The sequence below is a fragment of the Girardinichthys multiradiatus genome, chromosome 5 (genome assembly GCF_021462225.1).
Source record: "Girardinichthys multiradiatus isolate DD_20200921_A chromosome 5, DD_fGirMul_XY1, whole genome shotgun sequence".
Lineage (NCBI taxonomy): Eukaryota > Metazoa > Chordata > Actinopteri > Cyprinodontiformes > Goodeidae > Girardinichthys > Girardinichthys multiradiatus.
In genome coordinates, this window is record NC_061798.1 from 18,899,129 (window position 1) to 18,912,653 (window position 13,525).

The 13,525-nt window shown below is 39.2% G+C and overlaps 1 protein-coding gene across 1 annotated transcript; it reads right to left on the bottom strand.

The window, feature by feature from the left end:
* On the bottom strand, window positions 1-5,754 carry LOC124868086. Its single transcript, XM_047364903.1, has 5 exons — window positions 5,086-5,754; window positions 3,284-4,124; window positions 2,798-3,142; window positions 2,491-2,668; window positions 1-2,385 (listed from the first exon to the last, which is right to left on the bottom strand). The coding sequence occupies exons 1-5, from the start codon at window positions 5,101-5,103 to the stop codon at window positions 2,085-2,087; spliced, it is 1,683 nt and encodes a 560-aa protein (XP_047220859.1). The 5' UTR covers window positions 5,104-5,754; the 3' UTR covers window positions 1-2,084.
* Window positions 5,755-13,525: the final 7,771 nt, after the last annotated feature.

Below are 13,525 nucleotides of genomic sequence, written 5' to 3' on the forward strand. Positions count from 1 at the left end.
AGCCCGACCAAGAAGCCCGTGTCCCGACATTTGTTAACAAAAGTGTATGGAGAATGCACAACTTGCATTTTTGTTTATGGTGTTGTACCACATTTTAATTGTTGCAAAGATCTTGATGTCTTGATCACAAAAATTATGCTTAAATATAAATACGGTGGATGAGCAAAATTCAGAACATTGCAAGAAAGAACCTACCAATCATTGTTGCTTAGCACACAACCCTGTCCCTCAGCAATCGGGAGTCCTACCCCCAGACCATGAACTTTTATCCAGGAACGTGTGAATTACTCAGGTAAAATTGTATCGAAACATGCAGAGGGCTTTTTGTAAATCAGTTCTTACTGTCTGATCACATTTGTTTTACAGATTCCCATTTGTTCATGCAAATGGTAAACTTTCCTCATCCACCAGAAATACCAGCAAGGTTTGGTGGTTGAAAAGCAGTTTTCAAATGTTTATTTCATAAACTAAGGAAAAAACTATCCAAACAAACTTGGCCCCATGCACGTTATCAAGGGCCCAGAGAGAACCCACACTTGCACAAGTAGAACATGCAAACTCCATACAGAAAGACCCCCAGCAGGGAGTTGAACCCAGGAACTTCTTGCTGCAAGGCAACAGTGCTACCAACTGCACCACCTTGAATGATTCTATTATTTATAAATAACAATAATAATGTTCTAGAGGACACGTGTCACATGAGCTGATTGTATATTTAAACAGGAATTCACATAAGGTAAGATGAGACATAGCACAGGACATGTTCAGACATGACCTGGATCTGACGTACAGGAAGTGGACGTCACTTTGTTCAGATTCCCATTTGTTTATGCTAATGGTAAATTTTCCTCATCCACCAGAAATAGTTATGGATTCCCACAAGTTTTGGTGGTTGAGCCAATTCTCTTTACTATACAGCTCTATTAAATGTTTGCTCTCTTGCAGATTTTTTCTGTTCTTGCTTCTTTGTCACTCTTAGATTTTTCAGTTCATCAAATTAATTGTAATATTGGATATAGATAAATAGAGTAACTACAAATAGCAGTTTTCAAATTATCCAAACATACTTGGCCCCATGTAAAAAAGTACTGGAACACCCTAGAACAAATGACTACCGTAGTTGTGCCACTTTCAGCAGCAACAACTAACATGAAGGGTTTACGACATCTGCCAACAAGTCTTTAACATTACCATTAAGGAATAAACCAATTAACCTAACATGCATATCTTAGTATTCAGAGAGAACCCAGGCATGCACGAGGAGAGGATGCAAACTCCACGAATAGAACGGACGCTATCTAACCCAGGATGTTCGTGATGAGGGCAACACTGCTAACAAAGGTGCTACTGTTCAGAAAATAATTATTTTATTTCACTAGTTAAAGTTATAGTAAAGTTAAGTTAAGACATAATGCAATTGACTTGTGTTGTTGTGCTGATGATATTCACCTATATTTGAAAATGAAACCTGACAAAAATTAGTTAAAAGCTTTCCGATAATCAGGTTCTTCTAATGTGGAACCAGTTCTTTGTTCTTGTGACAGACATTCTGTCTACTTTTAAGACTAGACACAATGCTTTACTTATTGATGAAGTTAATAATTGAGTGACCTGGGTTATTCTGAGATATATCTGCCTGTTTAATTACTCTGTATTTGTGCATTATGTGCGCTTCTGGCTGCCATTCAATTTGAGTTGCCTGTGGTTTTTCTTTTTATAGCAGCTTGAATAGGCTTGGTGTTTCTAGATATAACTGAGGTACCATCAGCTTGGGAGTTGGTCAAAACTTTCTGGTCCAACTAATATACTTTTTCTTGTTCTGCTGGATCTATTGCTGAAAGCAGAAGAATCAAATTCTGAATCTTACTTATTTCCCATTCTTATTTTAAAGCTGGACATTAGAACTCAAAATTCACAATTTGGCAGCAAACCTGTTTTCTTTTGGCTTCTAATGCAAACAACTAAGTAAATCTTATAACAATTATGTTTAATATACCAGACAAAACATAAACACATACAACTAATAGTTTAGAGATTTTATTTTGAAAGTGAAAATGCTTCTTGGTTCGGCTCTGTCAGAACCTTCATAAGTAGATGGTTACAACAATGCGCATCTTGAACAGCCGTGAAAGTCTTTTCCACACCAAGTTTCTGAATATTTTGAAGCGACTGCGAGTGGACCCAACATTTCTGGGAGGAGATTCAGGTTGTGAGGACAGTTTTTCAGGAACCGTCTCTGTCCAACACTCTGTAGAAGAGGTGGGAGGTTCTGTCAGATTCTCAGTGGCTGACTGGGAGGAACTCCTTGGATTCATTTCACTCCACTGATGCAGAAAGGCATTCTGGTAAATCTCTAAACAACGCCTGTATACCCCCCTTTCGAAACTACAAAAGACATTTAATAAGAATGTATCAGACACATGAGACTGTATACAGCGAAGGAATATCAACGTTTTAGAACAGTCTTGGTGAAAAAGTTATGCAACATACTTATTAGAGAGATGCTCAAAGCTCAGTTCCTTTGGAGATTTTCTGGCCTGGTTTGGTGGACCTTCAGTGTTAGCTTGGCAAGGTGACTCCCGGAAATCAAGGAGCAAATCTGAGTGACTTAAATCCTCAGCGAAGGAATCTAAGGTCTTGGCCGAGATGTGTTCAGGACATGAAAAATCTAACAAAAAAACACTTTTTGTCACTTCTGTTGTGATATTTATTATTAGCAAACATCAGCTGATTCTGTTTCTTCATTGGGAGATGTTCCTCCAAAGAAGTACGATAAAACTGCTGATTTAAGACTTACCATCCTGATCCTCAACTTGTGTGTTTTCTGATTGCTCATCAGTTACTGCACTTTTAGCAGAGATCCTATAAGATGGGAGCATACTTTCTGTATCAGTATCTCCAGAAATATAAGATTTCTCTGCACCAACAACTGGATCAGCTTTGCTCTGCTGTTTGTTTTCGGATGAATCCATGTCAAAGAAGAAAATATCTTTCTTTAATTGAATTATTCTGTAGCTGCCAGGAGTATTAGTGATTCCTTTAAGAGTTTCCATAGATCCCACATGAGACTCTAAGGGACCTAGCAACTTGTCCTCCATGACAGTATTTCCTGTTTGGTTGGAGTCCTTTGTTTGGCATGAGCCTGTGAAAGAAAACACATCATTTTAAATGCATGAAACTTAGTTGTGTTTCACACCCAACCCAGATGTCTTACCAAAATGAAATAATTGACAGAAAAGTTGGTTTATGGATCAATTTATTGGTTACATGTAATTTTACTTACCATACTTCTCTCGTTCCTCCACATTCTCAAAGGTTTCATCAGGTTTCATCTCAAAGAAATCCTTTATACAGGACATAATGGCTGCGTTTGTGCTGTTTTCTGCTGTTTCTTCTGTATCAGAAGAACTCCTCTCAGCAGCAGCAAAAGTAGAAATCCAGTCGTCTGCATCCACAGAGAGAGCCTCTATCTCATCAAAGGAGGTTTCTTCAGTAAAAAAAGATGCTAGTGATGACTGCTGCTCTTCTTTTGATGGTATGCTGAAGGCAAGAGTTGACACACTTTTATAGTCAAACTCTTCACTGTGATCCAAGATACTGGGCCACACTGAGCTGGGGTCAAGAGGAGTGTGGACAGACTTTGAGTCAGTTTGCTCTGTCTCAACATCTGGCTCTGGTTCTGCCTCCTGACAGTGCTTTTGTGCTGATTTAAAGGGCTTCCTTCTGGGTTTCAATTTGATGAAGATCCATTTCAGAAGTCCTTTCTCAGGTCGTTCTTTCTTGTCAGCAGATGTGGGCTCTGTTTCATCAGGTGGTTCACTGACAGTCACCTTCTGTTGGTGTTGGTGAACAACTTGCTCTCTTTTAAAAAGCCTTTTAAATGCTGCTCCACATTCTGGCTGAATGTGGAAAGCCTCTTTACGGCTGAAGTCTCCAGCTCCATCTAGATGATTTCTGGTTTCCGATCTGGAGGTTGATGGCAGCAGCTCATCAAAGTTGGTAGGAGACAGATTGAGTTGTCCTGCGACAATCATGTCTGCAGGATCAGGAGTCGCAGTTGTGAGAGGAGACAGAAAGGAAACAGCTCCGCTGCTGTTCTTAGCGAGAGGTCCCACTCTTCGACTCTATGGAAAGACAGGAAAACATTTAAATGCACTGAAGTAGAGAAAAGTATCACCCAGACTACAGTACATATGTTTAATTATGTATATTAGCACAAATGTACATACCATTAAACATTTGAGATTTAAAGCCTATTTAACAGGGGTCTCCTGGTCAGGCGGGTCAGTTTGATTTCAATTAATTATTAGTTCAAAAAGTGAAACTCGTATACTATATAGATTCATTTTACACAAAGTGATATATTTCAATTGCTTATTTGTGGTCATTTTGATGATATTATGGCTTACAGATAATGAAATTAATAAAAACAGAAGATTATGTAGAGCAGTAAAAACGGAAAGTTAAAAGTAAAATGTTGAAAACTTTTGTGTATGATTTGCACTCAAGAAAAGATTATTAAATTAGATTTTGGTACATTTGGTGATGTGAGCAGGTGCCGAATCTTGCTGGTAAATGAAACCATCATCTTTATAAAGCTCGGCTGTGTAAGAATAAAATCGTTTCATTTTTCTGAATCCTTTTGCTTGGTTTGATTTTCACCAAATTTCAAACTGACTTTAATGAGCTGTACAGTTGTGGAAACCTCAAAGCTAAACATTTATTACCGATAGAGGCAAAAACACTGATTTCCTTCTTAATTAAACTCATCTTTGATACCCTGATGAGCTGTAAAATATATGCAAATTCTTGTAAAACTTAAGGAAAAGTAGAGTTAGCTTTTAGGTCAAAGTGATGACTTTAACTGAATCTGACTTTAGTTTTGTTTTCTGGCAGAAAATCAGAGAATGCCATTCACATTTGTCTGAAATGTGCAAAACAAGGAAATATGATGCTGAAAGGCACACAAAAATAATACAAAACAACAACAAAACACAGCAATGAGCTAAAATGAAGACTTAACTTCAAGTCTCATCAGTCATTTGATCAACCATGGATACTCTGTGTGATTCTATATGTTTTTACCTTCCTGAAGGAAAACATCTCAAGCTTCTTGCTCTTGCTCTGTTTGTAAGACAGTCTTGGTTAGTTTTACTCAAACTCAGTTGAAGTAATGCGTTTGGATGTGGCTTTTCTGCTTTCACGAATGAAAAGTGAGGATTGTAGAATTCTGCTCCACTCAAAGAATCTCTCCATGCTTTTGTAATCACGAGGTCACAGTGGAGTGCTGTCACAACTGATTATGACATCTAAAACAGATTGAATCATTACATTTAGAAACAATAGATTAGAACAATGCATTTCAGGTTCATAGTGATACATTAAAGTCACATATTTATGGCTTTTATTAGTAGAACTGTGTATTAGGGGAAACAAGTTCCCAACGTATTCTCTTTTCCTAGTTCCACTGCACTGTATTACTACAACAGTTGCTAAAAATATAATATGAACATTTCTAACTCTGCATTTCTGATTAACTGTTATTTAGTTTATATCATTACTTTATGAAAGCGCCTGTTAGCAATCAATAAAACAATGCTTTGATGGATAAATCTCCAAACACAACCCTGCAGTTCCTCAAGGTGACCACTGGAAGAGATTTAAAAATCAAAAGTATGGATAAAAATTATGGAAGCAAATCGTTACCATATTTCAAATGAAAAAGCATTTTCAGAAATGCTTTTTCATTTTAAGAATGTGGCTGCATTATTTGACTCATAAATGAAATTAGTTATCAATAATCCTATTTGCATTTTAATTTTCTTCTTCAAGACTGCTCATTCTTTCACTTAATTAAAATGAAAAAGAAAAAGACATTTGAGATTTATTTTTCAAAATGTACCCCAGCAAATAGATACCAAAATTCAATTTGTAATGTAAAATTTGAAAATGAAAAAGCATTTCCAGAAATGCTTTTTCATTTTAAGAATGTGGCTGCGTTATTTGACCCATAAATAAAATTAGTAATCAATCATCCTATTTGCATTTGCATTTTCTTCTTCATGACTGCACATTTTATGCCATAATCAAAAAGAAAACAAAGCAGACATTGCTTTTTCGTTTTCGTGATCTGCCCGCAAAGTACTGCCCAGAACTCGAAAACGAAAAAGCATTCCGAGCTGCGGGCGCAGAAGAGTGACGTCAGCAGCCGCTCTTCCTCAGCTCCGTGCTGACTGAGCTACCCATCTTGTTCGATGGGAGGCGCTGTGCACGTCTGCATTGCATTACATTGCAAACGTGCCGAGAAATTGATTGAATTGCAGCAGGACCGAGCTCAATTTGTGGCAGTGGCAGGCAATCAATTTCTCGGCACGTTTGCAATGTAATGCAATGCAGACGTGCACAGCGCCTCCCATCGAACAAGATGGGTAGCTCAGTCAGCAGGGAGCTGAGGAAGAGTGGCTGCTGACGTCACTCTTCTGCGCCCGCAGCTCGGAATGCTTTTTCGTTTTCGAGTTCTGGGCAGTACTTTGCGGACAGACCACAAAAACGAAAAAGCAATGTCTGCTTTGTTTTCTTTTTGATTATGGCATAAAATGTGCAGTCATGAAGAAGAAAATGCAAATGCAAATAGGATGATTGATTACTAATTTTATTTATGGGTCAAATAACGCAGCCACATTCTTAAAATGAAAAAGCATTTCTGGAAATGCTTTTTCATTTTCAAATTTTACATTTCAAATTGAATTCTGGTATCTATTTGCTGGGGCATATTTTAAAAAATAAATCTCAAATGTCTTTTTCATTTTAATTTAGTGAAGGAATGAGCAGTCTTGAAGAAGAAAATTAAAATGAAAATAGGATTATTGATAACTAATTTCATTTATGAGTCAAACAATGCAGCCACGTTCTTAAAATGAAAAAGCATTTCTGAAAATGCTTTTTCATTTGAAATATGGTAACGATTTGCTTCCATAAAAAATACCCAACAAAGATAAAAAAGTAGCAAATGTGAAACATAACCTTCTACAAAGCTATTTATCAATTAGTCAAATGTTGTTTCTTTTTTATTTCAATACAAACATGGAGACAGAGAGGATACCTTTCACCTAAAAATGCAGGAGTTCATTTTTCTCTGTACCAATGTGTCAGATTGAGTTAAACAGATATTTTGGATTAAATATAACATGACTGTGACTTTTTTTTGCAGTACTGTTGTCAACTGTAGAGACCAAAGTTTATCCCTCAATGTGCGATTGATGGTTCATGTTGTTCTTCTATCTTGTAAGGGTAAGAGCTTAAAATAACTCAGCAGAATATCAAATCAGAGCCAAAGACATTTATTTTAATGTCAAGTGAGTTTTTATCATTTACAACAAGTAAGAGCATGTGAAGAAAACAGAAGAAATGAGATAAGAAGAACCGAGAACAGAACACAAATCAAAACATAATCTAACAAATGAAGTGATGTTTTTTTCACATTGATCAGTAATATGAGTACAACTGGACATAATAATGTAAGTTTATATTTAGAATTTAGATATTCATCCCAAAATGCAGAACCACACAATAAAATATGATGTAGTCTGTAAAGCAATCTACAGTTTTACATTGTCTTTTATTGCACTTTGTGCAAATGTTGTAGCCTCACTTCTTTAACAGTTTAGTTACAGGTTTATTCAAAATGTGGACAAGGGACAACATTAACATTAGATGAGTGGACTTACAATGTTTTTGAACCACAAAGCTAGAAATTAATACATTAGTATAATGTCTTTGTGACACACAGAGATTTTAAAATAGGCCGACTTTTCCCTCAGAAATATATTTTAAGATGGTGTGTTTATAAGAGCACTAATTCACTTGTTCTGTATTGTTGTCTTCTATTCCCATGTTTGTCTCTTCCTTTTACCTACAGAAATAGAAATAAAAACTAAATTTAAAATAGTGGTTCAGTGGTTGGCACTATTGCCTTGCAGCTACAATGTCCCCGGTCCCAAAGTCACCCTGGGCTCTTTCTGCATGGAGTTTGCATGTTCTCCACCTGCATGCGTGACTTCATTTCTTCTGTCCAAAAACATGACTGTTAGATTATTTGGTCTGCCTAAATTGTGCTTAGATGTGTGTATGCATGGTTGTGTGCCCTCTCTGTTTTGCCCTGTGATGGACTGACGTCCTGTCCAGGGTGTCAGTCCTGTGATGGACTGACACCCTGGACAGTCCTGTGATGGACTGTCCAGGGTGCGTTGATATTGTGGTCATTGGCCTTTTGCCCAATGACCGTGACACTGCATGGAAGAGCAGGTACAGACAATGAATGGATTGATAAGTGATTCAAAGGTGTGAGGTCTCTTTTCAAGGCCAGTAAATTGTTTCAAACAATTCACAAACAAGCTTAGTTTATTTTTAGAAATAAGGACAAACCAATCAAAGTGTAAATAAACCTGTCTCAAAGCAGTTCTTATTGCATTTACATAACATTTTTCCCCTTTAGGTTAATGCATTATCAAAATAGACTTGTTTAATGAATTTATAATGTGTGTTGATCAGGAGCAACAGGATCAGGGGTTTTTCATTGTGTCGTAATTTTGTCGGATGTTTCCTGAATAGCCCCGGACTTCTTGATAGAAGAAATTTAGAAGTATTAAAAAAATGCAGCCACAAAATTGTATTAGACTTCACAATTTTATTTAAAAACAGATTAACATTAGACCAGTGGAAATCTGTGCTTTGGTCTGATGAGTCCAAGTTTGAGATCTTTGATTTCAACCACCATGTATTTTGTGCAGCGCAGAAGAGGTGAACGGATGGACTCTGCATGCCTGGTTCCCACCGTGAAGCATGGAGGAGGAGGTGTGATGGTGCTTTGCTGGTGACACTGTTGGGGATTTATTCAAAATTGAAGGCATACTGAACCAGCATGGCTACCACAGCATCTTGCAGCGGCATGCTATTCCATCCGGTTTGCGTTTAGTTGGACCATCATTTATTTTTCAACAGGACAATGACCCTAAACACACATCCAGGCTGTGTAAGGGCTATTTAACCAAGAAGGAGAGTGATGGGGTGCTGCGCCAGATGACCTGGCCTCCACAGTCACCGGACTTGAACCCAATCGAGATGGTTTGGGGTGAGCTGGACCGCAGAGTGAAGGCAAAAGGGCCAACAAGTGCTAAGCATCTCTGGGAACTCCTTCAAGACTGTTGGAAAACCATTTCAGGTGACTACCTCTTGAAGCTCATCAACAGAATACCAAGAGTGTGTAGAGCAGTAATCAAAGCAAAAGGTGGCTACTTTGAAGAACCTAGAATATAAGAAATATTTTCAATTGTTTCACACTTTTTTGTTCAGTATATAATTCAATTCAATTCAATTCAAAAATACTTTATTAATCCCAAAGGGAAATTAAATGTTGTTATAGCTCATATTATGAGTGTTTCCTCAAGGAGCCGTTGTAGATGCTGATGGCTGTGGGCAGGAAGGATCTCCTGTAGCGCTCCGTCTTACAGCAGATCTGAAGAAGTCTCTGAATGAAGACACTCTGTTGTTGTAGGACAGTCTCATGAAGATGATGCTCAGGGTTCTCCATAATGTTCTTCATTTTATGAAGAATCCGTCTTTCCACAATGATTTCCAGAGGTTCCAGAGGAGTCCCCAGATCAGAACCAGCCTTTTTTATCAGCTTGTTGAGTTTTTTTAAGTCCCTGGATCTGAGGCTGCTTCCCCAGCAGATGATGGTAGAAGAGATCACACTTTCCACAACAGACTTATAGAAGATATGCAGCATCTTCCTGCAAACACCAAAGGACCTAAGCTTCCTCAAGAAGTACAGTCTGCTCTGTCCCTTCTTGTAGATGGCTTCACAGTTGCATCTCCACTCTAGTCTGTTGTCCAGGTGAACACCGAGGTATTTATACTCCTCCACCACCTCCACTTCTTCTCCCATGATAGAAATAGTTTTTGACTTATTCCTGTTTCTCTTAAAATCTACAATCATCTCCTTTGTTTTAGTCACGTTCAACGTGAGATGATTGTTTCCACACCATTCCACAAAGCGGTCCACCACCTTCCTGTACTCAGCTTCTTGTCCATCTCTGATCCACCCCACGACTGCAGAATCATCCGAGTATTTCTGCAGATGACAGGAGTCTGTCTTGTACTGGAAGTCTGAGGTGTACAGAGTGAAAAGGAATGGTGAGAGTACAGTCCCCTGTGGTGCTCCTGTGCTGCTGACTACCCGGTTAGACTCACAACCCTTCAGTCTCACAAACTGTGGTCTGTTTGTCAGGTAGTCTTTGATCCAGGAGATTGTTGAGGCCTCCACCTGAGTCTTCTGGAGTTTCTGACAAAGCAAATCAGGTTGGATTGTATTAAATGCACTGGAGAAATCAAAGAACATGATCCTCACAGTGCTACTGGCTTTGTCCAGATGACAGTGGGTTTGTTGAAGCAGGTGTATGATGGCATCTTCAACTCCAACTCCACAGTGATAAGCAAACTGAAGGGGGTCCTGATACACATGTTTTAATTCATAGTTTTGATGCCTTCAGTATGAAGCTACAATATCCATAGTCATGAAAATAAAGAAAACTCTTTGAATGAGAAGGTGTGTCCAAACTTTTTGTCTGTACTGTATTCTCATGTAGATTTAGGTCTGATTTTGACTGGACTATTCTAAAACATTGATATTTTTATCTAAACCATTCCACTACAGCTCTGGTTGTATTAAAAAGGTTATGGTCATGCGGGTCAGCCACAGTCACAAGTATTTTGTAGTATATAACTATTTTCTTCCAGAATTCCCCAGTAATGAAATCCATCATTGTTCTTGTTAACTCTGTCTAGTTTCCCTTCCACTCCTAAAGAAAAACATTCCCACAGCACAATGCTGCCACTGCCATATTTTACAGTTGGGAATAGGTGTTCAGGGTGTTATACGGTGTCAGTTTTCCAATACATATTTTATTTCACATCTAAGCTAAAAACCATAATTTTGAGGTCATTTGACCAGAATGCACACCAACATGGCTTTTGACAAACTTTAAACGACACTTGTTACAACTTTTATTTGTCTTTGTAGGTTTGCAGTTGTACCATTCTCCTTCCATTTTCAGTTGCTGTATTAAACAATGCTCTGGTAACTGTTGGTTGGGTTAATGTTTTATAACCTAACTTTTCTTTAAACTTCATTCCTAACCTGTCCTGTTGTGTTCCTTGGTTTTTATGATGCAAAGGAGATTAAATTAAACACAAATTTGATGTTTTTACCACTAAGGTGGCTTCTCAGGACAGTTGCAATGGATTTTATTTAAGGGCATCAGACTGAAATGCATTCCAACTCAATAAAAATGTAGGTCACACTTTTCAAAATTGGTAAATGATTAAAAAAAATGTTTTATTCCACTTCACTATTATAATCTAAATTTTGTTGATATACCAAAAACAAATAATTTTATAATGTATAATGAGGGTTGTGGCTATAATGTGTCAAAATGTGAAAAGAGTTAGCTAGATATGAATATTTTTGAAAAACAAAAACAAAACAAATTGGTAAGGTACTCGTAGTTGTACTTGTCGTCTTCCGCTTTATCAACCGGGTCGCGGGGGCAGCAGACTCAGCAGGGACGCCCAGACGTCCCTCTCCCTAGACACCTCCTCCAGCTCCTCCGGGGGGAGCCCCAAGGCGTTCCCAGGCCAGCTGAGAGACATAGTCCCTCCAGCGTGTCCTGGGCCGTCCCCTGTGCCTCCTCCTGGTGGGACGTGCCTGGAACACCTCCAGAGGAAGGCGTCCAGGAGGCATCCGATATAGTCAAGTCAAGTCAAGTCAAGCTTATATATATACAGGGGTTGGACAATGAAACTGAAACACCTGGTTTTAGACCACAATAATTTATTAGTATGGTGTAGGGCCTCCATTTGTGGACAATGCAGCGTCAATTCGTCTTGGGAATGACATATACAAGTCCTGCACAGTGGTCAGAGGGATTTTAAGCCATTCTTCTTGCAGGATAGTGGCCAGGTCACTACGTGATACTGGTGGAGGAAAACGTTTCCTGACTCGCTCCTCCAAAACACCCCAAAGTGGCTCAATAATATTTAGATCTGGTGACTGTGCAGGCCATGGGAGATGTTCAACTTCACTTTCATGTTCATCAAACCAATCTTTCACCAGTCTTGCTATGTGTATTGGTGCATTGTCATCCTGATACACAGCACCGCCTTCAAGATACAATGTTTGAACCATTGGATGCACATGGTCCTCAAGAATGGTTCGGTAGTCCTTGGCAGTGACGCGCCCATCTAGCACAACTATTGGGCCAAGGGAATGCCATGATATGGCAGCCCAAACCATCACTGATCCAGCCCATTGCTTCATTCTGGGCATGCAACAGTCTGGGTGGTACGCTTCTTTGGGGCTTCTCCACACTGTAACTCTCCCGGATGTGGGGAAAACAGTAAAGGTGGACTCATCAGAGAACAATACATGTTTCACATTGTCCACAGCCCAAGATTTGCGCTCCTTGCACCATTGAAACCGACGTTTGGCATTGGCATGAGTGACCAAAGGTTTGGCTATAGCAGCCCGGCCGTGTATATTGACCCTGTGGAGCTCCCGACAGACAGTTCTGGTGGAAACAGGAGAATTGAGGTGCACATTTAATTCTGCCGTGATTTGGGCAGCCGTGGTTTTATGTTTTTTGGATACAATCCGGGTTAGCACCCGAACATCCCTTTCAGACAGCTTCCTCTTGCGTCCACAGTTAATCCTGTTGGATGTGGTTCGTCCTTCTTGGTGGTATGCTGACATTACCTTGGATACCGTGGCTCTTGATACATCACAAAGACTTGCTGTCTTGGTCACAGATGCGCCAGCAAGACGTGCACCAACAATTGGTCCTCTTTTGAACTCTGGTATGTCACCCATAATGTTGTGTGCATTTCAATATTTTGAGCAAAACTGTGCTCTTACCCTGCTAATTGAACCTTCACACTCTGCTCTTACTGGTGCAATGTGCAATCAATGAAGACTGGTTACCAGGCTGGTCCAATTTAGCCTTAAAACCTCCCACACTAAAATGACAGGTGTTTCAATTTCATTGTCCAACCGCTGTAGATGCCCAAGCCACCCCAACTGGCTCCTCTCGATGTGGAGGAGCAGCGGCTCTACTCCGGGCTCCTCCCGGATGGCTGAGCTCCTCACCCTATCTCTAAGGGAGTGCCCGGCCACCCTACGGAGGAAGCTCATTTCAGCCGCTTGTATCCGGGATCTCGTTCTTTAGGTCATGACCCAAAAGTTCATGGCCATAGGTGAGGGTAGGAAATTGGTAAGGTAATATTAAAATATTTTAGTCACTCAAATATTATATTTTGATTAAAATGTTTTATTTTAAAATCTGTTAATTTGAAAACAAAAACAGAAATCTCCAGATGGGATTGTTAAACTGTTCTCCATTGTTGGTTATCACAGAAATGTGAGATACTTCCAAGTAGAAACCAAACCAGCAGGTGGCGGGGTTACAATCTG

What these genes read in the sequence shown, in the direction of transcription:
- LOC124868086 (XM_047364903.1), bottom strand. An exon ending in ACAAGTTGAGGATCAGGATG is followed by an intron (nt 2,669 to 2,797) that starts GTAAGTCTTAAA and finishes TTTTTTTGTTAG; the next exon opens with ATTTTTCATGTCCTGAACAC. An exon ending in TTTGAGCATCTCTCTAATAA is followed by an intron (nt 2,386 to 2,490) that starts GTATGTTGCATA and finishes TGTCTTTTGTAG; the next exon opens with TTTCGAAAGGGGGGTATACA.